The sequence below is a fragment of the Cricetulus griseus genome, chromosome 3 (genome assembly GCF_003668045.3).
Source record: "Cricetulus griseus strain 17A/GY chromosome 3, alternate assembly CriGri-PICRH-1.0, whole genome shotgun sequence".
In the NCBI taxonomy this organism is placed as follows: domain Eukaryota; kingdom Metazoa; phylum Chordata; class Mammalia; order Rodentia; family Cricetidae; genus Cricetulus; species Cricetulus griseus.
The window spans coordinates 86423743-86444495 of NC_048596.1; the positions used below are offsets into that span (position 1 = coordinate 86423743).

Below are 20753 nucleotides of genomic sequence, written 5' to 3' on the forward strand. Positions count from 1 at the left end.
TCTCATAATCACTACAATTAGGCATTTGGGGAAGAATATCACCTTCTATTGTAACATGTTCTTAGTACAGGATATCTATATAACTTAGTCATGATCAGTTTGGTCAAGTGCTGGTTCCTTGATTTCTTTACTGTTCTGTTTTTTTCTCATTGTATTCAAAATATATTCAAGGTATTTTGAAATTGTAGATCCCCTGTCACTTCTCATTTGTATCCACTAATTTTAGCACTGATAAATGGATTTTTCTCAGCAATAGTTACTACTAGATACTCTAAGGGTGATTTTGTATTTCCTCATTGTACAGTTACTATGAAATTCCTATGTGAGGAAGTGCTGACTTTCCCTTTCCTTTTTCATTTTTATCATTATGAATATTTATGATATAGATCATAATCCACTGTTATCATTACTTGTTTTGTTCAAGTTGTTCCAGCTTTGACTATTGAGAACTTTTCTAGATTGGCTACTTTTTTCTTTGTTTTTTAACTTGATCATTCTACAAACCATAACTTTTAAAAATCTCATGTAAAAAGGATAATAGGACACTAGGGATGTAGCTCAGTTGCTAAAGATCTTGATTGGGATATTCAAGGCCCTGGGTTCAGTCACCAGCACTACCTTCTAAATAGTTTTAAATATCTGCTAAAATATTTCATAACTCAGGTTATCTTTACATTCTTGCTTTTTGGCACTGTAATAAAGATACAAAGATATATTAAATTTTTTCCCTGATGTGAAAGGTTTTTAATAGCCATACTGGGATTTGCTGTCCTCTTCTTCTATTTCCTTGGTTCTAGTCCTTAAGTATTTCTACCCATGGCAGCTCCTTTCCATCCTTCACTTTATAATCTTTCTAATGCCTTGTAGTCTAGAGTAACATTGAGACTTGTTATAATTAGGGGCCAGACATACATATTCCTTTAAATAAAATGCATAAATGATAGTGCAAATGATAGACTACTGAGTGTATTTCAGCTTCTAGGTGGCCTGGGCGGGGAGAGGCAGTTCTTATTTTCACAGTATTTGAATTTTCAGAATGCATTTCTTTTTTTCTTTAGGCTGCTGCTCAGTGTTACATTGATTTAATTATTAAGGAGAGTGATAACAATGTAAAGCTCATAGTTCTGGACCGATTGGTAGAATTAAAAGAGCATCCTGCTCATGAACGGGTCCTCCAGGTAAGTGTTGTTATTATCCTCAAGCCTTGCCACTGTAGGTAACCTAACCTAGAACTTAAAGCCTGGCAGTGTAAATTTTGGGTAACTGGGGTGTAACTCTTAAATTACCATCTCTTTTTAGGTTTATCCATGATGTTGATTTGTTGACAATTAACTAGAATAGCTTTCCTGTAAAATGTTCTTCCTCCTGGATGTGGCTGGTTATTTTGCTGTAGTGTCACTTAGCTTGTTCCTCTGACTTTTGTATTTTTCATGAAACGAGTTGGATCTAAAGTATAAAATCTAAAGTATACATTGTCCATGTGGCTACATCATGTGTGATGTTATTATTATTACATCATGTCTCCTGTTATTTCTTCATGTCTCATTACACTAGGAGACCCAGAAGTTCTGCTTCTTCCAACACTAGTAATTTCATTATTAATCAGAGGATTGCGGTGATGGGGGGAAAAGAAATCTGATGCAATTAGAATGTTTTTCTCTTGAAAACTGGTGTCACCCTATAGTTTTTGTTTTTTGTTTTTTTTCAGGATCTGGTTATGGACATCCTAAGAGTACTGAGTACACCAGACTTAGAAGTGCGTAAGAAAACTCTGCAGTTAGCACTGGATCTTGTCTCTTCTAGGAATGTTGAAGAGGTAAAACAGAACATTAGTGACACTATTTGTAAGTGGTCCAAATATATGTGATTCTCACTTGTTTTTACTTTTCTTCCTCCCATAGTTGGTTATTGTCTTGAAAAAGGAAGTAATTAAAACAAATAATGTCTCTGAGCATGAAGACACTGACAAATACCGACAACTCCTTGTGCGAACTCTGCATTCCTGCTCTGTCCGATTTCCAGATATGGCTGCAAATGTTATTCCTGTGGTATGTAATTCTTGTCATCTTAGTTGTAAGAGTCTCTAGATGTTTTTACTTTTCTTTTTGAATTATTTTACATCTTGTCTCCTGAAACTTCAACTGTCTTCGATAACAAAAATCTTTCTGTACATTTCTGATCTTTATGTATATTCCTATGCTGACTTGTATAAGAACTCACATTTCTTTGTCTTAATCTTCATCTAAAATTTTGCTACACACGGGATTGTTGAGACTTTTATTCATTGTTCATTTAATTTATTTCAGGATTTAGATAATTTTCTGGAAACTATGTAAGTGTCCTGTTTCTTTTTTCTGTTAGCTAATGGAGTTTCTCAGTGACAGTAATGAAGCAGCAGCTGCTGATGTCTTGGAGTTTGTTCGTGAAGCCATTCAGCGCTTTGACAACCTGAGAATGCTGATTGTTGAGAAGATGCTTGAAGTCTTCCATGCTATTAAGTCTGTCAAGTAAGTTTATAATACACTTAAGTGTAAAGTTGAGCATAGTCAATTGGTAGAAAATAGAGAGGAAATAAGACACATTTTGTACATCATCATCCACCGTCATAATATATAGGACTGTTTTAGCTAGGTTTCTGTATTCTAATTATATCTAAAACATTATGAATCCCAGAATGACCAAGAAGCGTATTTTTGAAGGGGTATTCTTAAAATCATTTTTTAGATTCCTATTATTTATGTCACCCTTAGCATTTATTGAAAAGAAGGATTGAAACTGCATAACCCACATCCTGAATCTTTACAGTATGTTACATTCAGAAAGCCTTTGTTAATGAGTAAGGGTTGTTGAATACAAATTTTGCTTCTTACTGCATTTAATGAATAAACTACAAGAGATTTATAGTATTAGATAGGATGAGAGCAGTACAAGATTGATTCAGTAATGTGAAAGTGACTGACATACATATATATGCACACATACACGTATTATGTATGATGTGTGTTTATATGTATGAAAGTAAATAAGATATGTCCCATTTATGAGAAAATAATTATTCAAAACCTGTTCTTTTGATAGCTGTAATCTTCTGGCACTTTAGTTTCTGTAATTGATTTTATTTTTCTGAATAAATTCAGTTAAAATCTTAGAAAAAAGGACAGCTAAAATACAGTTTGGGGGCTGGAGAGATGGCTCAGATGTTAAGAGCACTGGCTGCTCTTCCAGAGGTCCTGAGTTCAATTCCCAGCACCCCCATGGTGGCTCACAACCATCTACAATGATATTTGATGCTCTCTTCTGGTGTACAGGCATGCATGTAGACAGAATACTGGTATACGTTAAAAAAAGAAAAAAGAAAAAAAGTTTCATACAGGTTAACTTTTTTTTTTTTTTTTTAAGTTTTTCGAAATAGGTTTTCTCTGTGTAGCCCTGACTGTCCTAGAACTCTCTCTGTAGACCAGGCTGTACTTACACTCATAGAGATTCACCTGCCTCTGCCTCTAGAGTGCTGGGATTCAAGGCATGCATTACCATGCCCAGCTGCAGTTTAACATTTTAAAATGGAAAATTTTTGCTCTCTTTGTTAGCATTTTGGGATAGAGGGGTTGTTTTATTATTGTGAAAGGGCACTGCTGTGTAGCCTAGGCTGGCCTCCTGCCTTGACCTCCTGAGTACCTTTATTACAGATGTGCCTACCACAAATTGGCTGTCATTGCTTCCTTTATTTTTATGCTGGGGATCAAATCCAGCCCTATGCATCCTAGGTAAGCATTGTGCCAGTGAGCTGACCTCACCCCAACTTGATGTTCCTCTCATCATTTTGCTCAACACTTGTCTCTTGAAGTGATAACATCTAAAAGTGTAATGAATTTAAAACTGTATTCAAATAATATGTTTCTCATAGTAGAAAGTACTAAAACCAAGTTTGTTTTAACTGTTCCTAAATGAATGCTTTGGGAACATTTTGGTATTTAGGTTTTATGGCTTGACTCACTGACTTTAGGATGTGTCTAATGACAGTGAATGAGAATAGCTATTTTTCTTGTGATTTCTGGAGAGAAACAAAGCTTCCTGTTTATTACAGTCTTTCTAAAACTCTCCTCCTCCAGAAGACAAAATCCTGTTTTCTTGCAGTAGCTTAAATTCAGAAAAACATTTGCGCATCAAGGTTTGTTCCCAGGCCTATATTTTCAGATCCTATATTTTTGTTCTAGGATTTATCGAGGAGCATTGTGGATCCTGGGAGAATACTGTAGTACAAAGGAAGACATTCAGAGTGTGATGACTGAGGTCCGCAGGTCCCTTGGGGAGGTACGTGTTAGTTAAATAAATTCTGCTTTGTGTGGTGGTTTATGCTTTAGAAAACTCTGCCCAGCTAACCGTGTAGCTTAGTGGTATAGTACATGCCTGGTTCAGTGCTTAGCACAAACAAAAAGAAAAATGGCAATTGATATTTATGTGATCATTCACTTTTTTTTTTTTTTTTTTTTTTTTTGAGTAGTGTTTGGGCTAAAGAACACTGAAAATTTTATTTTAATTATCCAGATAATGTGCCTCAGGGGCTATGGAAAACTAAAAGTGTCCCTGCCTGCATGATAAACATAACACCTGTTCAAATTGTTAATATTTACCTTTGGGTGAGATTTTGTTTAAACAGAATATTATGTGCAGCTAATAAATTCTTTTCCTTTTATCCTTTTGTTGAGTCAAAAAATTTCATTATGTACCCCTGGCTGTCCTGAAACTCACCAAATAAAGTAGGCTGGTTTTTGACTGAAAGATCTGCTGATCTACCTGCTGATCTGCCTCTTGGGTATTGGGACTAAAGATGTGCACCACCATGCTTGGCTGGTAAATTCTGATACTGCTGATGTGTTTGGAAAGAGCAAGGCTAACTTTAGACTGTCTGTGTAACAATATTGGGACATTCTTTCACCAAAACAAGTTCATGATAGAATACAAAGAACAATGGACTACTTTGTCAAGAGATTTGGGTTCTCTACTAATTACTGTTAGTAATTAGCTCTGAGACCTTCACTTTAAATTCCTTAACTGCCTGGACTTTTTTTCATCTCTAAAATAAAATAAGTTATAATTAAAGACTCTTAGATTTCTTACGTACATGAGAAATTTAAGATAAAGCATTAAAAAAAGAAAAGCTGTATCGTAGCCCTTTGATCAGCTAAAAAGGCGGCTGGTGACATTATTTATACTTTTTATTTTAGAACAATAAGTGTTGTTTAGGTTCATATTTCAGGGGAAGAAATGGGGAGGCCCAGTACACATCTACTTTGCTAGACACTGTCATATGCATTTTTCTATTAAGGAATTATTCAGAAGAGTTAGGATTCCTCCTTAACAGATTAAGAAATGACATGCAGTCAGGCGTTGGTGGTGCACCCAGCACTCGGGAAGCAGAGGCAAGCAGATTTCTGTGAGTTTAAGGCCAGCTTGGTCTACAGAGTGAGTTCCAGGATAACCTCCAAAGCAATACAGAGAAACCCAGTCTCGAAAAACCAAGAAGGAAGGAAGGAAGGAAGGAAGGAAGGAAGGAAGGAAGGAAGGAAGGAAGGAAGGAAGGAAGGAAGGACACTCAAAATTATTTCATTATGTTGCTCAGCGTCTCACAGGTAGTAAGTGGTAATGTGGTAATTCAGATCAGAGCCATTGGTTCTAAAGCTTGTATTTTTCCTGCTACATTATCCTGGGAAGGAAAGAAAATTGAGAGCAGAGTGCCACCCTCCAAAATCCCTCAGGAGAATGCCTTCTGTATAAAGTTGATTGACTATCTGAATGTTACTTAACCATTGGTATTATTAATCAAGTTTCCAATTGGCTTTTAGATCCCAATTGTAGAGTCAGAAATAAAGAAAGAAGCTGGTGAGTTAAAACCTGAAGAGGAAATAACTGTTGGACCAGTTCAGAAATTGGTTACAGAGATGGGTACCTATGCAACCCAGAGTGCCCTCAGCAGTTCTAGACCTACCAAGAAAGAAGAAGACAGGTAACAGTGTCTCTACTCTTCATGTTCAACTGCTGTACTGTTACTTTTGGGGATAAATCAGTCATGTGATTTCTCTTACTAGTTTTTGATCATTAAGTGAAAGTGTTTGTCATTTAAAGATATTGAAAGAGGTATTCGTGTAAGGTCTCCCCTATGAACTGTTTCTGTGATTTTAGTTCTTTGTTCCTATTGCTGTCAGTGAAGTAAGTGTTCTATTAAACCATACTTTACAGCTGTGCGGCAGTGGCACACACCTTCAATCCCAGCACTTGGGAGGCAGAGGCAGTCAGATCTCTTGAATTGGAGGCCAGCCTGGTCTACAGATCAAGTTCCCTGACTATATAGAGAAACCCTATCTCAGGGAGGGGAAAACAGCTTTATTACATTGGAAATGCTATGTTGATTTTTAAGTTTGGTTGCTTATCAGTATCAGAAAGATATTTTGAAGTTCTTCCCCTTTTTTTTCAAGACAGGGTTTCCTCTTTGTAGCTTTGGAGCCTGTCCTAAAACTAGCTCTTGTAGACCAGGCTGGTCTCGAACTCACAAAAATCGGCTTGCCTTTGCCTCCCGAGTACTAGGATTAAAGGCATGCACCACCACCGGCTGGCCCTTTTCTTTTTCTTTAGTGTACATCTCTCTCTTGAAATAGAACCAGGGCTGCCCACATGCTGGATTAGTGCTCTGTCACTGGAGCAGTGGCAAATTGTCCATTTCTAATTGGTAAAGTAGTGTTTGGATTTTTTTCCTCTTTATTTTGTTATCTGTGTTTATAAGAAGATGAGATGTCAGGCAGTTGGTGGCACATTCCTTTTAATCCCAGCACTGGGGAGGCAGAGGCAGCAGCTAGCCTGCTCTACAGATTGAGTTCCAGGATAGCTACACAGAGAAACCCTGTCTCGGAAAGAAAACAAACAAAACAAAGCAAAAAAGATGGAAAAAATTGTGGGTATAGTGTTATTGAATACTTCTTATCTCCTAGAAACCATTATAAGTAGTTTGTCTCATAGTCTTGACAGTATCTCTCTGAGAGAGTATGTACTGTCTCCATCTTCAAGAAGAATTTTAGACCTAGAGAGAGCCCTGTAAACAACCCTGAGATTGGGTAGATAGGCTGGCATTTGGAAGTAGCTTATTAGCTCCTTAATTAAACATATTCTTTGGACTGTTGACCTAAGCAAAATGTTAGATATTCTTTTTTATTTTGAAAATTAATGAGGAATTAAACTAATGTCCTTATCACGAAGAGAGGCAATAAGTGTCTGAGCCATTTATGCAAAAGCTATGTGCTGCTTAAGAATTTGTTGAGCTTCATGTTCATTGATTCCTTTGCAGACCACCCTTAAGAGGGTTCCTCCTGGATGGAGATTTCTTCGTTGCTGCTTCCCTTGCCACGACTCTGACCAAGATTGCATTACGCTATGTAGCGTTGGTTCAGGAGAAGAAAAAGCAAAACGTATGTTCATATGTTCATTTATTCTATATTTACTCAGTAATTGATTATTGAGTGTCTACTCCATTGAACAGTGAAAAACTTAGAAGTTAATGCTAAAGGTCATGTCTTAAAAGAGCCGGTGGCTTAGTAAGGAAAACAAACACAGCAGTATAACATGACTATAAAATTAACAAAGTAACTGGGCTGGGCTGTGGTTGCCCATGCCTTTAATCCCAGCACTGTGGAGGCAGATGGATCTTTGTTTATTTGAGGCTAGCTTGGTCTATAGAGCAAGTTCCCGGAGAGGCTCTAAAGCTACAGAGAAACCTTGTCTCAAAAAACCAAAACCAAAACAAACAAAAATTGACAAGGTAATACAAAATAGTATGATTAGTTTGATGAGGGATTATTAAGTCATTTCTGTAGGCAAGGGTTAGTCATCAGCCAATGATAGTAATGGCTTTTTTCAGTAGTATCTTTGTTGTCACCTGTTTCATCTTAAAATATCTCTTAAATAGTTCCTATTTATAGTTGGTACCTAATTACAGCTTCTGAAAGTTCTGGATATATTGTCATTTACAATAGTGTGCTTCCATTCTTCCAAACCTTACCAACCCTTTGCAATATTGTCCTGTATTTCATACACACATATCCATTATAAACTTTATGATGCATTATTATTTTGTTAATAAATAGCAGATCCTCTTTTTAAAAATTAATTTCTTAGGTTTCATACAAAGTAAAGGGCTTCACTATTGTATTTCATAGGTGTCATTATATTTATTCTAATTCACTGCCCTGCCCACCTAACCTCACTGTCCTCCCTCATGCCCCCATGTCTGTCCTCTGGCTGGTTTTCTTCCTAAACAATGTCTCCTTCAGCTTTCGTGTCACATGAATTCCACTCTTTTTCCTCTTTCCCTTAAGGTCTTTCCTTTCCTATCCTGATCCTCTTTCTTGTTTTGTGACTCCCCCCCCCATACACCACTATATCCCCCACACACCCCTATACCCCCACACCCCTATACCCCCACACACATACATTTTAAATTTTGGTCCCACATTGAGAGGAAACATGCTATTTATCAGAGTTTGGTGTATTTTGCTTCATAAACCCTCTTTTTAAAAAAAAAAATCATAATTTTTGCCAATGTGATGGTACATACCTGTAAATCCTAGCACTTAGAGGGCTTTGGCAGGAAAATCTGTGTTTAAAGCCAGCCTGAGCTACATGATACTTGCCTCAGAAAGAAAAGAAAAATGTAAATATCCCTTTTGTAATATTTTTTCTGGTATCTGGATCAAGATGAGAATTGGGAGCTGGGAACAAGACTAAGTTCAAAGTACTTTTTTTTCTGAGTTTAAAGATTCTGGTAAAAAAGATGCATTGCCTGAACCTTACTCTTTTAACAATTTTTCATTGTGTAATTAAGTGGCCTTAAGTATATTCACGTTAAATGACAATGGCCACCATCCCTCACACTGCTTTTATTTGTCATCCCAAAAGGAAACTTTTTATACAGTAAGCAGTAGCTCTGCCTTGCTTCCTGCTCCTAGTTCCTTGTAACATTTATTATATTTTATTTTTAAAATATTTGTGTGTGTAGTGCAGTGTTGAGATGCACCTGTGTGTGTTGTAGCATAGATGTGGAGGTCAAAAGACAACCTTAAGTGTGAGGTGGGGCCTTTCTTGTTGTTTTCCATTGCATTGCATGCCCCAGCTTAGTTGGCCCACAGCCATCAAAGAATTCTCCTGTCTCTACCTGGCATCTCCTGGTAGGAGTGCTGGGATTAGACATGTACCACTGTGTCCAGCTTTTCACGTGGCTTCTAAAGATCCACACTCACGTTGTCAAGCTTGCATAGCAAGTGCTTTTACCTACAAGTCTATTCAAATTTACTTATTCTAGGTACTGTGTTTAAAAGAAATCATACAGGAGACCTGTCCTTTAACTTGCCTTCTTCATGGTTCGTGCATGTTATATCAGAATTCCTTCCTTAAGGCTAAATAAAACTTTGTGGGTTTTTTTGTTTTGTTTTGTTTTTGTTTTTTTGTTTTTATTTTTTCGTGTGTGTGTGTGTGTGTGTGTGTGTGTGTGTGTGTGTGTGTGTAACATTCTCTTTACACTTTGTCATAAATAAGTCAATTATTTGAGCTGAGCATGGTGGCACCTATCTTTAATCCCAGTTACCTGAGAGGTGGAAGCAGGAGAATCTGGAATTCCAGATCATTTTCAGCTAGAGAGGGAGTTTGAGGTCAGCCTGAGCTACGTGAAGTACTGTCTCAAACCAAAAAGACAGTTATTTTTTATTTTTAATGAAAAGTCTTACATCTAATATTTTCTTTTTGCCTGAATAACTTGATTACTCTTATAAGTCAGTTGGTAAACAATTCTTTCAGAACCAAGTTTAATGGTAAATCCATGTAAACCAAACACTCAAGAGGCAAGAGGATTGCAAGATTGAGGCTATCTATATCAAGCCCCAGAGCAAGACTTTGTCTAAATATACATATATATGTATATATATATATATATGTATATATATGAGAAAAATTTTAAAAAGAAAGCTTCCAGCACTTATTTACCTAAAACTTTTTTTCTTTACTTGGAAAAACAGTTTCTTTCTGATACGATTCTGAATGTTTATATATTTTTAAATTCATTTTTAAGATAAACAAGGAATGTTATGAGTATATAACGTGGTGGTAGAAGACCTACTTAACATATATAATGCCCTGGTTTTGAAACTTAGCATCACTAAAATAAAATAAATTTGAGTGAAAGTCAGTTACGATTGCAACAGTTAACTACAAGTTTTGTTAATGCTGTAGTGAAGATAGAAAATTGAAAGTTGGGATCATTGAAACCCTCTAGAGTTTGAACTGGCTTATATCTATCCAACAGTTTTTTCACCAATTGAAAAAAATCATTTTTGTACTTTACAAACTGCAGTTTCACTCAACATTATAACAAACATTTCCCCATATTTTTATAAACCCTTCCTAGTCATATTCATAATACTTAATATTTTATCTCAAGAGTCCATTTGATTTCCTCATGAGTTGTTACATCACTTTGGAATGATAGGAGAATGTTTGTGATATCAGTCTAAGGAGCCAGATTTCTTGTAACATCTAGTTAGAACACTCAGATATGCTTCACACAAAGGACACTTAATTGTTCACTGTCTCATTAGCATGCCTGCATTTGTGCCATTTCCCTTTTTCTTCATTCTTTTTGTATCAATAGGAGTGTCCTTGTATCACAGATCTTATGCCTAAAGAATGTGCATTCACTTTCATTATAGTGTGTGTCTGAACTCAGCTTCTCACACTTAATGTCACAAGCATTCTATCAGTTGCACTGTCTCCCTCAGCCCCCTTCACTTACATTTTTGAAAGATGTCTTTGTAAAAAGATGTCTTTGTTCTCAGTTGGCATTGTTTTCTCCCAGCACTATAAAGATATAGTTTTCATTGTCTTCTGCCTTCCTAGTGAGAAATCTTCTGTCACTCCTCTGCCTGTGCATGGCTGGTTTTATATTCTGTTGTTTTCCTGAGACAGGTTTCTCTGTAACAGCCCTGGTTATTGTGGAACTCGCTGTAGACCAGGCTGGCTTTGAACTCAGAGATCTGCCTGCCTCTGAGTTCAAATAAAGGTGTGCACCACCACCACCCAGCTTTATATTATTCTAACTATGGGTCTTAGCAGTCTCTTTGTGCTTCATTACGCTCTGGGGGTCTAAGGTTTCTATTATTGTTCTCGTAAAGTTAGGAAATTTCTGGTCGTAGTTTTTTTCAGACATTGGTTTTTAACACTTCCACCTCTCTTCCTTCTCCTTCTGAAGCTAGGGCACAACTTTGGAGACTTATATCTACTTCTCTGCGGGTGCTTCCCCAGACCAGTGTGTGTTTGTTTAAGTATATGGCCTGCTTGTCTTTATGTGTACCACGCATGTACATAGGGGTGGTGCCCGGTGCCCCATAGGGGTCCCAGAGATGTGCCAGAATAAGATGTGCCAACGACGCTGAGAAAACGAGAAACAACGACACCGAGAACCACCGAGGGCTGTGCCCCATTGGGCCCCATTGGGGTCCCCGTGCTTTGCGCCATCACCGCCATCACCGAGGACCGCCGACACTGACAACTGCCGACACGGAGAGGGCCCTATTGGGGTCCCCGTGCTTCGCGCCGACATGTTGGACCGTCGCATCGACACCGCCAACCGCCGACACGGAGAACCACCAAGGGCTTCACCCGAGAGGGCCCCATCGGGGTCCCGGTGCTTCGCGCCATCACCGAGGACCGCCGACACTGACAACCGCTGACACCGCCAACCGCCGACACGGAGAGGGCCCTATTGGGGTCCCCGGTGCTTCGCGCCATCACCGAGGACCGCCGACACTGACAACCGCTGACACCGCCAACCGCCGACACAGAGAGGGCCCCATCGGGGTCCTGGTGCTTCGCGCCATCACCGAGGACCGCCGACACTGACAACCGCTGACACCGCCAACCGCCGACACAGAGAGGGCCCTATTGGGGTCCCCGTGCTTCGCGCCGACACGGAGGACCGCATCGACACCGCCAACCGCCGACATGGAGAACCACCAAGGGCTTCACCCGAGAGGGCCCCATTGTGGTCCGCCGACACCGCCGACCACCACCGCCAACCACCGACACTAAGGATCATCAAAAGCTGTGACCAAGAGGGCCCCATTGGGGTCCTGGTGCTGCACCGGAAGAGATGAGACACCAGGAGCCATGCCTGGGGCTCCTTTGGGGGTGCCTGGTGCTGCAGTGGGAGGAAGTAAGCTTGTGGCTCTGGTGGGCCTTGCTCTTTTCTCTCATTCTCTCTGCCTTGATAAAAACTGATTACATAACTAAATCTAGCCACCAAGATCTATTCCCTTGTTTGGCCTCTTCTTCCTCCTGAGGCTGACTACCAAAGTCCAATAATCAAAAGCCCCCATTGGTTTATCTGATTAACATTCCCAATTAAAATTAAATACCTCATCCTAATGTGGGATTCCCTCTTTACCTTTCTTAAGCCACCATTTGCCTGTGGGCCTTGTCTATCTCCTCTCTATCCAGAGGCAGAACTTTGTTTTCCTACCCCTTCCCCAACAAATATATCCACCCCCTTTCTGTTAGAGTCCATGAGACTCTAGACAAAAGACCGGCGTCCATGTATGTAATTAGCAAGAACATTTAATTCTCTAAAGCAAAAAGTTCCAGCATGCCGGAGCCGAACATCTGATAGAAAGGCAAAATGGGGACTCCCAAGAGATGCTCCCAGGCTCCTTTTATACACAGTCTAAGGAATTCCAAAGCCAGTTAAGTCATTCTATCTATGATTGGCTTAAGCAAGTGGCAATTATGTTAGTACATTTCTGAATGGCTATGGCTAAAGCTAGCAGGGGCTGGCTAGAGCTATAATTTCCCATTTTTGGGCATGTTTGGAAAAGTCCCAGGGCCTGTTCTCATTGCCTTGAGATACTGTAGGGGGCTGGCTCAGGCTCAGTATGTGCAGTTCCCTTTATCCCTGCTGCCAGTGGTGTTGTTAATTGAATGTCCTTTGTTCATAGTTTCCTCAGAAACTGCTTGTCTAACTTCAGGAAGTAGGATCTGGGGCCTGTTTTTTAATTGGGTTACTAGGAACATGGCGTTAGCTCTGCCCTCTCATTTTCCATGTTTCTTCCCCCATCCCTTGTCCCCTGTTTCCTCAAACACTGCATTACCTAGCCCATTCTAACACAGACTTTCCTCCTTCTCTTAAGTTACACCTACAAAGTCATTTCCACTTTAACTTTTCTTCCCTGCTTAATAAAGGATCTCTCTGTTCAAATAGGTGTTTGGGTGTGGTTTGTGCTTAATCTCAGGTCTGGGAGGAAGTCCCATTCACAGAGGAGCAATAAGACATGGGGGGCCATACCCAGGCCCCTGCCAGGATTGCTGTGCTAAAGTGATGGGACACAGAGGAAGCAACCAGATACCAGGAGCTGTGCCAGGGGCACAGGTACTATGAGAAGCTGTGAGACACAGAAAGCAACAAGATACAGAGGGCTGTACCAGGGGTCCTGGTGCTGCACCAGAAGTGATGTGACACAGAGGAAGTGATGAGATACATGATGTCCTGGTTCTGGGTAAGGTGCTGAGGGACACACGGCTGGGTGAAACACACGCCTGAGTTGCCCCTGCCCACAGCCACATGGCACTGACCAGGTGTGAGAGACATCAGAGGACCCCCCCACCCCTGCATCCACGAGTTGGTGGCTTGGCCTCTGGTGAACCAGTCCAGAGGGTGTGAGTATGGGAGAGCTGGCCACTCCCCTCATCTGAGCAAAGCAGGAGAGCTAGCCCTGGTGGCGAATGCATAGGAAAACAGGCAGACTGACCAACTCATCTACTACCCAGGCACAGATCCAGGGCTTTGAGTTGGCCCACCCTAACATGTACCCCATCTAAGAACTGCTGGAGCTAATGGAGGTACAAGCCCTGCAGAACCAAAGCTGCAAGATCTCCATGACATTCGACAACAGGATATCTGAGAGGAGTCCCAGTGCAGATCCTATATTGATAATGTAGCAGAAGCCAGAGGCCTGGAACCAGACAAATGACTCATTGCAAAGAACATTTACAAGTAAAGCCGTTTGGGCAAAAGGTTATACTATGTGACACCATGACAAATCACAGCTTCCATTGTGACAGGGAGATGAGTGGGATTGGTATGCATGATATAAAATTCACAAAGATTCAATAAAAAGTAAAAGAAAAAGGAAACTGGTCTAGTGTAAAAAAGAATGGAGAGAATAATAGCTGATAAAATATGTGAAGCTGATTCTGGGCTTAAAAGTAAAATAAAAACATTTTGAGGTGATTTAGGAAGATTTATGTGAATTCAGAGTACATATATTTGGGGATTGTTCAATTTCTCAAGAAATAAAACTTTGTTTTTATAGGAAACTGTCCTCATTCTTAGTAATGGTTGCTAGTATACTTATGAAGATGAGAATCTTATTTTTATATGGCCAGCCAAATTGTAAGTATATGAGTTAATAAGAAAGCAAATATGGATATCTGAGGAGTTAACTTAGTAAAGTGCTTATCACACAATCTTGAGGACCTGAATCTTGTCCATCCTGTCCCCAGAACCCATATAGAAAGTCAGGTGTATTGATGTGCTTATAATCTGCATAGAAGCACAGACAGAAGTATCCCTGGGACCTGTTGTCCAACAAGCCTAGCCTAGTCGTTGGGCCTCAAGTCCCAGAGTGCACCTGGTCTCCTTTTTAGCACATGATAGCTCCTAAGAAACAACACCTGAGGTTGACCTCTGCCTCCATATGCATGCACCCACATAAACACACAGAAAGCAGGTATGGTTGAAAAGTCAACAGTTGCTGAAGCACATTCTTTCAGCTTTTTTGGTTTGTTTCAAGAGACAATCATTAAAAAGTCCTTGCTATTTTTCAGCCAAGAGTCAGTGAAGCCTTAGAAAGCTGACAGAACAAAACAGGTAGAAGGATATGGGAATAACTAGAGAAATAAAATCTGGGCAATTTGAAGTTTAACTCTGGTGAATTCTTGAATTGTCAGTTATATTTCACTTACTCCAATTGGAGAATCATAGCAGTAACCAATTTGTCTGTTTTTATAGTCCTTTGTTGCTGAGGCTATGTTGCTCATGGCAACTATCCTTCATTTGGGAAAATCCTCTCTTCCTAAGAAGCCAATTACTGACGATGATGTAGACCGAATTTCCCTGTGCCTCAAGGTCTTATCTGAATGCTCACCTTTAATGAATGACATTTTTAATAAGGAATGCAGGCAGTCTCTTTCTCAAATGTTATCTGCCAAACTCGAAGAAGAGAAACTATCCCAAAAGGTAAAGTATATATAAGTCCATAAAGTGCTTTTTAAGTTGGGGTTTTTTTTCTTTTTAATTTTATTGCTTTTTCAGTCTCTATGTGTGAGTCTGTTCCTGTGAAAAATTTATGAAAAGCTGTTGTTCGTTCCATATAAAAAGACATGTGCATTGCTTTTTCAACACAGAAAGAATCTGAAAAGAGGAATGTAACAGTACAACCTGATGACCCCATTTCCTTCATGCAACTAACTGCTAAGAATGAAATGAACTGCAAGGAAGATCAGTTTCAGCTGAGTTTGTTGGCAGCAATGGGTAATACCCAGAGGAAAGAGGCAGCAGATCCCCTAGCATCCAAACTTAACAAGGTAACACAGTATCTGATATATAACTTACTCGTTGTTGTTGTTTTGTTCATATTAGGTGGGGTGTCCCACGCTTGCCTCAAACTGAGCTCTCTCCCAGGTGCTAAGATTAAAGGCTTGTACCACCATGTTCACTTGAAAATGTATTTAAATTGACTATTTAAGAGTATAGTAGTCATGGGGCTGGAGAGATGGCTCAGAGGCTAAGAGCACTTGCTGTTCTTCCGGAGGTCCTGAGTTCAATTCCCAGCAACCACATGGTGGCTCACAACCATCTATGATGAGATCTGTCACCCTCTTTTGACATGCAGGCAGAACACTGTATACATAATAAATAAGTAAATCTTTAAAAAATATATAGTAATCAGGAAGTGCTTGTTTCTACTGTGCATGTGTGATTTTTTTCGTTGTTGTTTTAATTAAATAAATACTTACATAGAATCGAAGGGTACATGGGAGCTTATGTGTGTCTGTGTGTATAGGATCTTAAAGATGTCAGGCAAATATTGTTCCAGTCCTAGCATCCATTTTTACCAAGTCACTGTGATTTTGAGGTCCTTAAGACTTTATTTGACCCAGGCATGGTGGTACACATCTATAATCTAAGCACTTACAGAAAGATTACAAGGTCAGGGGAGTCTGAACTACCCAGCATAAAGACAGACACTATGAGCTAGTTATCCCTCACCTGTTGGATGACTGATCAGTCTCAAGTTGATTTGGCCATTACAAATAAAAGTCAGTAGCAGAATTGGAACTGCTAAAGCTTTTTCTCAAAACTAAGAATTGACATTTGGGAAGCTGAGATGGTAAGATTACAAGTTTGAGGCCAGTCTGAACTCTATAACAAGTCCTTGCTTTAAAAAACAATAAATTAGGAGTTGTTAACTTACATATATTTTACATACTGTGTTATACTTACACATATTTTAGCTTCCTCTCTCTCTCCCTCCCTCCCCTTCCTCCCTACCTACCCCCTCCCTCATCTCTCTTTTGGTTTTTTGAGACAGGGTTTCTCTGTGTAACAGCCTTAGCTGTCCTGGAACTCACTCTATAGACCAAGCTGGCCTTGAACTCAGAGAGATCAGCCTGCCTCTGCCTCCATATTGCTGGGATTAAAGGTGTGTGCCACCATGCCTGGCTTAAATTTCTCTTTTAATTGTGGTAAAAATTTCAGAACATAAATTTACTATTTTAACCTAGTCTTGTGTTGCTTCTTTGCACTGCTGAGGGTTGAACCTAAAGCTGAACTTCCCTATTTCAGACATTTGTGTGTGGTTCAATAGTGTTATATCTATATAATTGTAAAACCATCTCCAGAACTTTTCCATCTTGTGAAACTGAATTTTAACAGAAACTCCCCATTCCCATTTCCTGCTGCTCCTGGCAGCTACTAGACCACTTTCTCTTTCTGATTTTGACTAGTTCTACTGCTCATACAAGTGGAATCACTGTGTTTTTTTGGTTTGTTTGAGCTTTTTGTTGTTGTTGGGGTTTTTTTGTTTTGTGTGTGTGTGTGTGTGTGTGTGTGTGTGTGTGTGTTTTGTGTTTTTTTTTTAAGACAGGATTCCTCTCTATTTCTTTGAAGCCTGTCCTAGAACTTGATCTATAGACCAGACTGGCTTTGAACTCACCTCCTGACTCTGCCTCCTGAGTGCTGGAATTAAAGGCATGCACCACCAACACCCATCGTGTTTTTATTCTTTTTGATTGCCGTTTTTCACTGAGTGTAAAATAAGGTCTTTATTATTCAGCATGTTTACAGTATATAAACAGAATTTTCTTCAACAGTTTGTTGTAACGTTTATGTATTTCATGGGTTGGGGTGGAACTCAGATTGTCCAACTTGGCAGCAAGTACCTTAATCCACTGGGCCACCACACCGAGAGCATCTCAGGGCAGAGTACAGCTTAACAGGATTTGGTTCTCTCCTGCCATGTGGATCCTGGGGATTGAACTCATCAGGCTAAATTGTTTCATTCATGTGATTATGTCTGTTTTTTTCTTTGACAGGTCACCCAGTTGACAGGTTTCTCAGATCCTGTGTATGCAGAAGCTTATGTTCATGTCAATCAGTATGATATTGTCCTGGATGTTCTTGTTGTAAACCAAACCAGTGATACTTTGCAGAACTGCACATTAGAGTTAGCTACTCTAGGTGAGGACATGTATCCAAGGAAAGGTTTTTATATAATATGTCTTTGTGATGAATTACTAAGAAAGGGTCAGAGCTTTCAGTGTGAAGATCCTTTTGAGTGCTTTGTAACATTGTTCAATCAAGGCTTAGTCTAAGGTTTAAAATTCTGTTTCCTTAAACTATCAGTTTTCTGAACCTTTGTCACACTGACTAGCTTATGCTCTTGGTTTGAGAGATGGGTTCAGTTCCGAGTTTGATCTGGTAACTGTGTGAATTTGGAGAGTGCTTACCTAGTATGCATAAGACTTTGGGCTCCATCTCCAGCACTGCATTAACCCAGCATGATTATACTCCCATCACTTGGATGGAGGTAGGAATTTCAGGAGTTCGGGGTTATTCAGCTATATAACCATTTCCAAACCAACCAGGACTACAGAACCCCCTATCTCAAATAAATAAAAAACGCATTTACCAAGTAGTTCACTTAGTTAAAAATTAAGTTGCCTTGGAAGAGAATTAAGTATTTTCGGTTACCTGCCACATGTGACCAAAGCAGCATTTTTTAACATGTTTGGGTTTTTTCTTCTTGGTAAAGGCATATGAGTTAGATTCTCTGTAACCACTTCTACAAATAGCTATGATAATATAAAATATGTATAGAACAGTGAAGTGTCTCCAGATTCCATGGGGCTTAAGCAAGAGTTTGGGGACATTAGGATACCAGAGAAATTATGCTTTGCCCTATCTTCAGTGAGCCATGGCTCAGAGTGTACAGGTTTTTTGCAGGGTGTGTTACTACTCTTTTATAATGGTGTATATAGGATAAGGCTGTGGTGTATATGGGTTAAGGGTAATGGTGTATTTAGGTTAAGCTTTCTGAGAAGCTCATATTCATTCTTAGTAATAAGATTATATACTCAAAGTACTTCTCCCACTTATGAACATAGTGTGATTCTGTGTAGAATATAGAATTATATTTATTGCCCTTTGATAGAGGTTGTGTATATTAGTGTGATTGCCTAGGATATTGGGTTATTTCCTTATTTTTCCTCATAATATTTAAATCATACACTTCTTACTTTTCTAGAAACTATTAATTTGCATATATTCCAATACTGTTTTATGATTAATATATGTGTTTTTAAACTTTATCCAAACCTTTTTTTTTTCTCCTAGGGGATCTGAAACTTGTAGAAAAACCATCTCCTTTGACTCTTGCTCCTCATGATTTTGCAAATATTAAAGCTAATGTCAAGGTAGCATCAACAGAAAATGGAATAATCTTTGGCAATATAGGTATGGTTCTGTTTTGTAGCATGTGATACTTGAGTGCTTTTTAGTAAAAAATTTGGTAATATGCATTTGTGGACATGGCTTGAAGGTAGAACCTGAATCCATTTATTTGGTTACTCTCTATGGTAACTAAGCTTTTGTATTATATCCTAGATATACCAGAGTGAGCCAGATAGACTCATAGTCCTCAAGAAACCACTAGACAACGCCAGGCAGTGGTGCTGCACGCCTTTAATCCCAGCACTCGGGAGGCAGAGGCAGGCGGATCTCTGTGAGTTCGAGACCAGCCTGATCTACAAGAGCTAGTTCCAGGACAGGCTCCAAAGCCACAGTGAAACCCTGCCTCGAAAAACCAAAAAAAGAAAAAAGAAAAGAAAAAGTAGTGTGTTTAGGGTTGGTTGATACACTGCATACTTTGGGGTCATATAGAAAGCACTATAGTATAAGAAGCTGTGAAAAGGAAGGTTATTAAGGAATTACATAATGCTGAATGCTATGAAAGAAGCCTGTATGAGAAGCAGTGTATGAGTTCATGAAGGGATTTGGTCAGTTTTCAAAAGTGTAAGAGACTGAAGAAAAAAGTTAGGAAAGGCTTCACAGCTCATGTTGAGTTGGATTTTAAATAATCAGTATTCTACAGATGATTAAGAGTGCAGGCAGAACAATTGCAAGTAGATTGATGTGCCAGGCAGCTAGTATGGGTTTGAAACTGTGGTAGGAAAAAGTAAATTAAGAATGTCAGCTGGGCGGTTGTGGTGTATGCCTTTAATCCCAGCACTCGGGAGGTAGAGGCAGGCAGATCTCTGTGAGTTCGAGGCCAGCCTGGTCTCCAGAGTGAATGCCAGGATAGGCTCCAAAGCTACACAGAGGAACCCTGTCTCGAAAAACAAAAACAAAAAAAAGTCAGTGAAGGCTGTACCCTGCTTGCCCTGTGAAAGATTTAAGCATTTATTCATGAAACTGGAAGACACTGGATGATTACAAATAAGATATATGATTAAATATTTCTGTTACAGCAGTCTAGTCCATGGCACTGTAGACAGTGCAGGCAGATTGCCTATGTAGACTGTTGCAGACATCAAGTGAGAGGGGAAAGGCCTAAACAGACAGAGCAGTGGTTAAAAGAGAAAGAAGGGCTGACTCTAATAGATGTTAATAGAGATAGTTATTGAATATAGAGGAAATGGTTGAAGTAGTCCATTTACCTGGATTGGGTGGTTGGATGGAGGAAAGAGGAGCAAATGTGAAACATAGAAGATTGATCTTCAGCAAATTGAGTATTAAAATATATAAGTGTACATAAGGGAAGTAAGACATGAGTCTAAAATTTGAAAAAGGATTCAAATTATAAATAATGGGAGGAGGGCAGGGATGTAGTTCAGTTGGTAAAACTTTGTCTAGAAAAGTAAGTCTTCAGCAAGTATCGAAGAAACATGAAGCCTGAAAGTTAGGCCTTTAGATTTGTTGGTGGCATATCTTGGACAGTATGTGGGTTGAAGACTGAGCAAGAGATGCAGAATGCTAACAGGTACATATGTGCAACCACACCCAGCAAAGATGTAAAAAAAAAAAAAAAAAAAAATCCATGGATATATTTATAGACTGCAGGTAACAAAGTTGACAGAAGGGAAAAAGTAAAGATGTAAGCTTTGTC

General features: G+C 39.3%; 1 protein-coding gene and 1 long non-coding RNA gene across 2 annotated transcripts in view; both read left to right on the forward strand.

Annotated features, from left to right (window-relative positions):
• The window catches only part of Copb1 (COPI coat complex subunit beta 1), a 42232-nt gene that overhangs the window by 17366 nt on the left and 4113 nt on the right, over positions 1 to 20753 (forward strand). The window contains exons 8-18 of the mRNA XM_027410132.2: positions 1059 to 1178; positions 1709 to 1816; positions 1902 to 2048; positions 2362 to 2507; positions 4215 to 4311; positions 5844 to 6004; positions 7337 to 7457; positions 15098 to 15325; positions 15493 to 15672; positions 17683 to 17827; positions 18983 to 19102. Coding sequence (XP_027265933.1) covers positions 1059 to 1178; positions 1709 to 1816; positions 1902 to 2048; positions 2362 to 2507; positions 4215 to 4311; positions 5844 to 6004; positions 7337 to 7457; positions 15098 to 15325; positions 15493 to 15672; positions 17683 to 17827; positions 18983 to 19102 — 1573 coding nt within the window. The remainder of the gene's footprint in view (positions 1 to 1058; positions 1179 to 1708; positions 1817 to 1901; positions 2049 to 2361; positions 2508 to 4214; positions 4312 to 5843; positions 6005 to 7336; positions 7458 to 15097; positions 15326 to 15492; positions 15673 to 17682; positions 17828 to 18982; positions 19103 to 20753) is intronic.
• On the forward strand, positions 11901 to 14317 carry LOC118238554. Its single transcript, XR_004769095.1, has 2 exons — positions 11901 to 12247; positions 13320 to 14317. It is a non-coding gene; the product is annotated as an uncharacterized LOC118238554 (long non-coding RNA).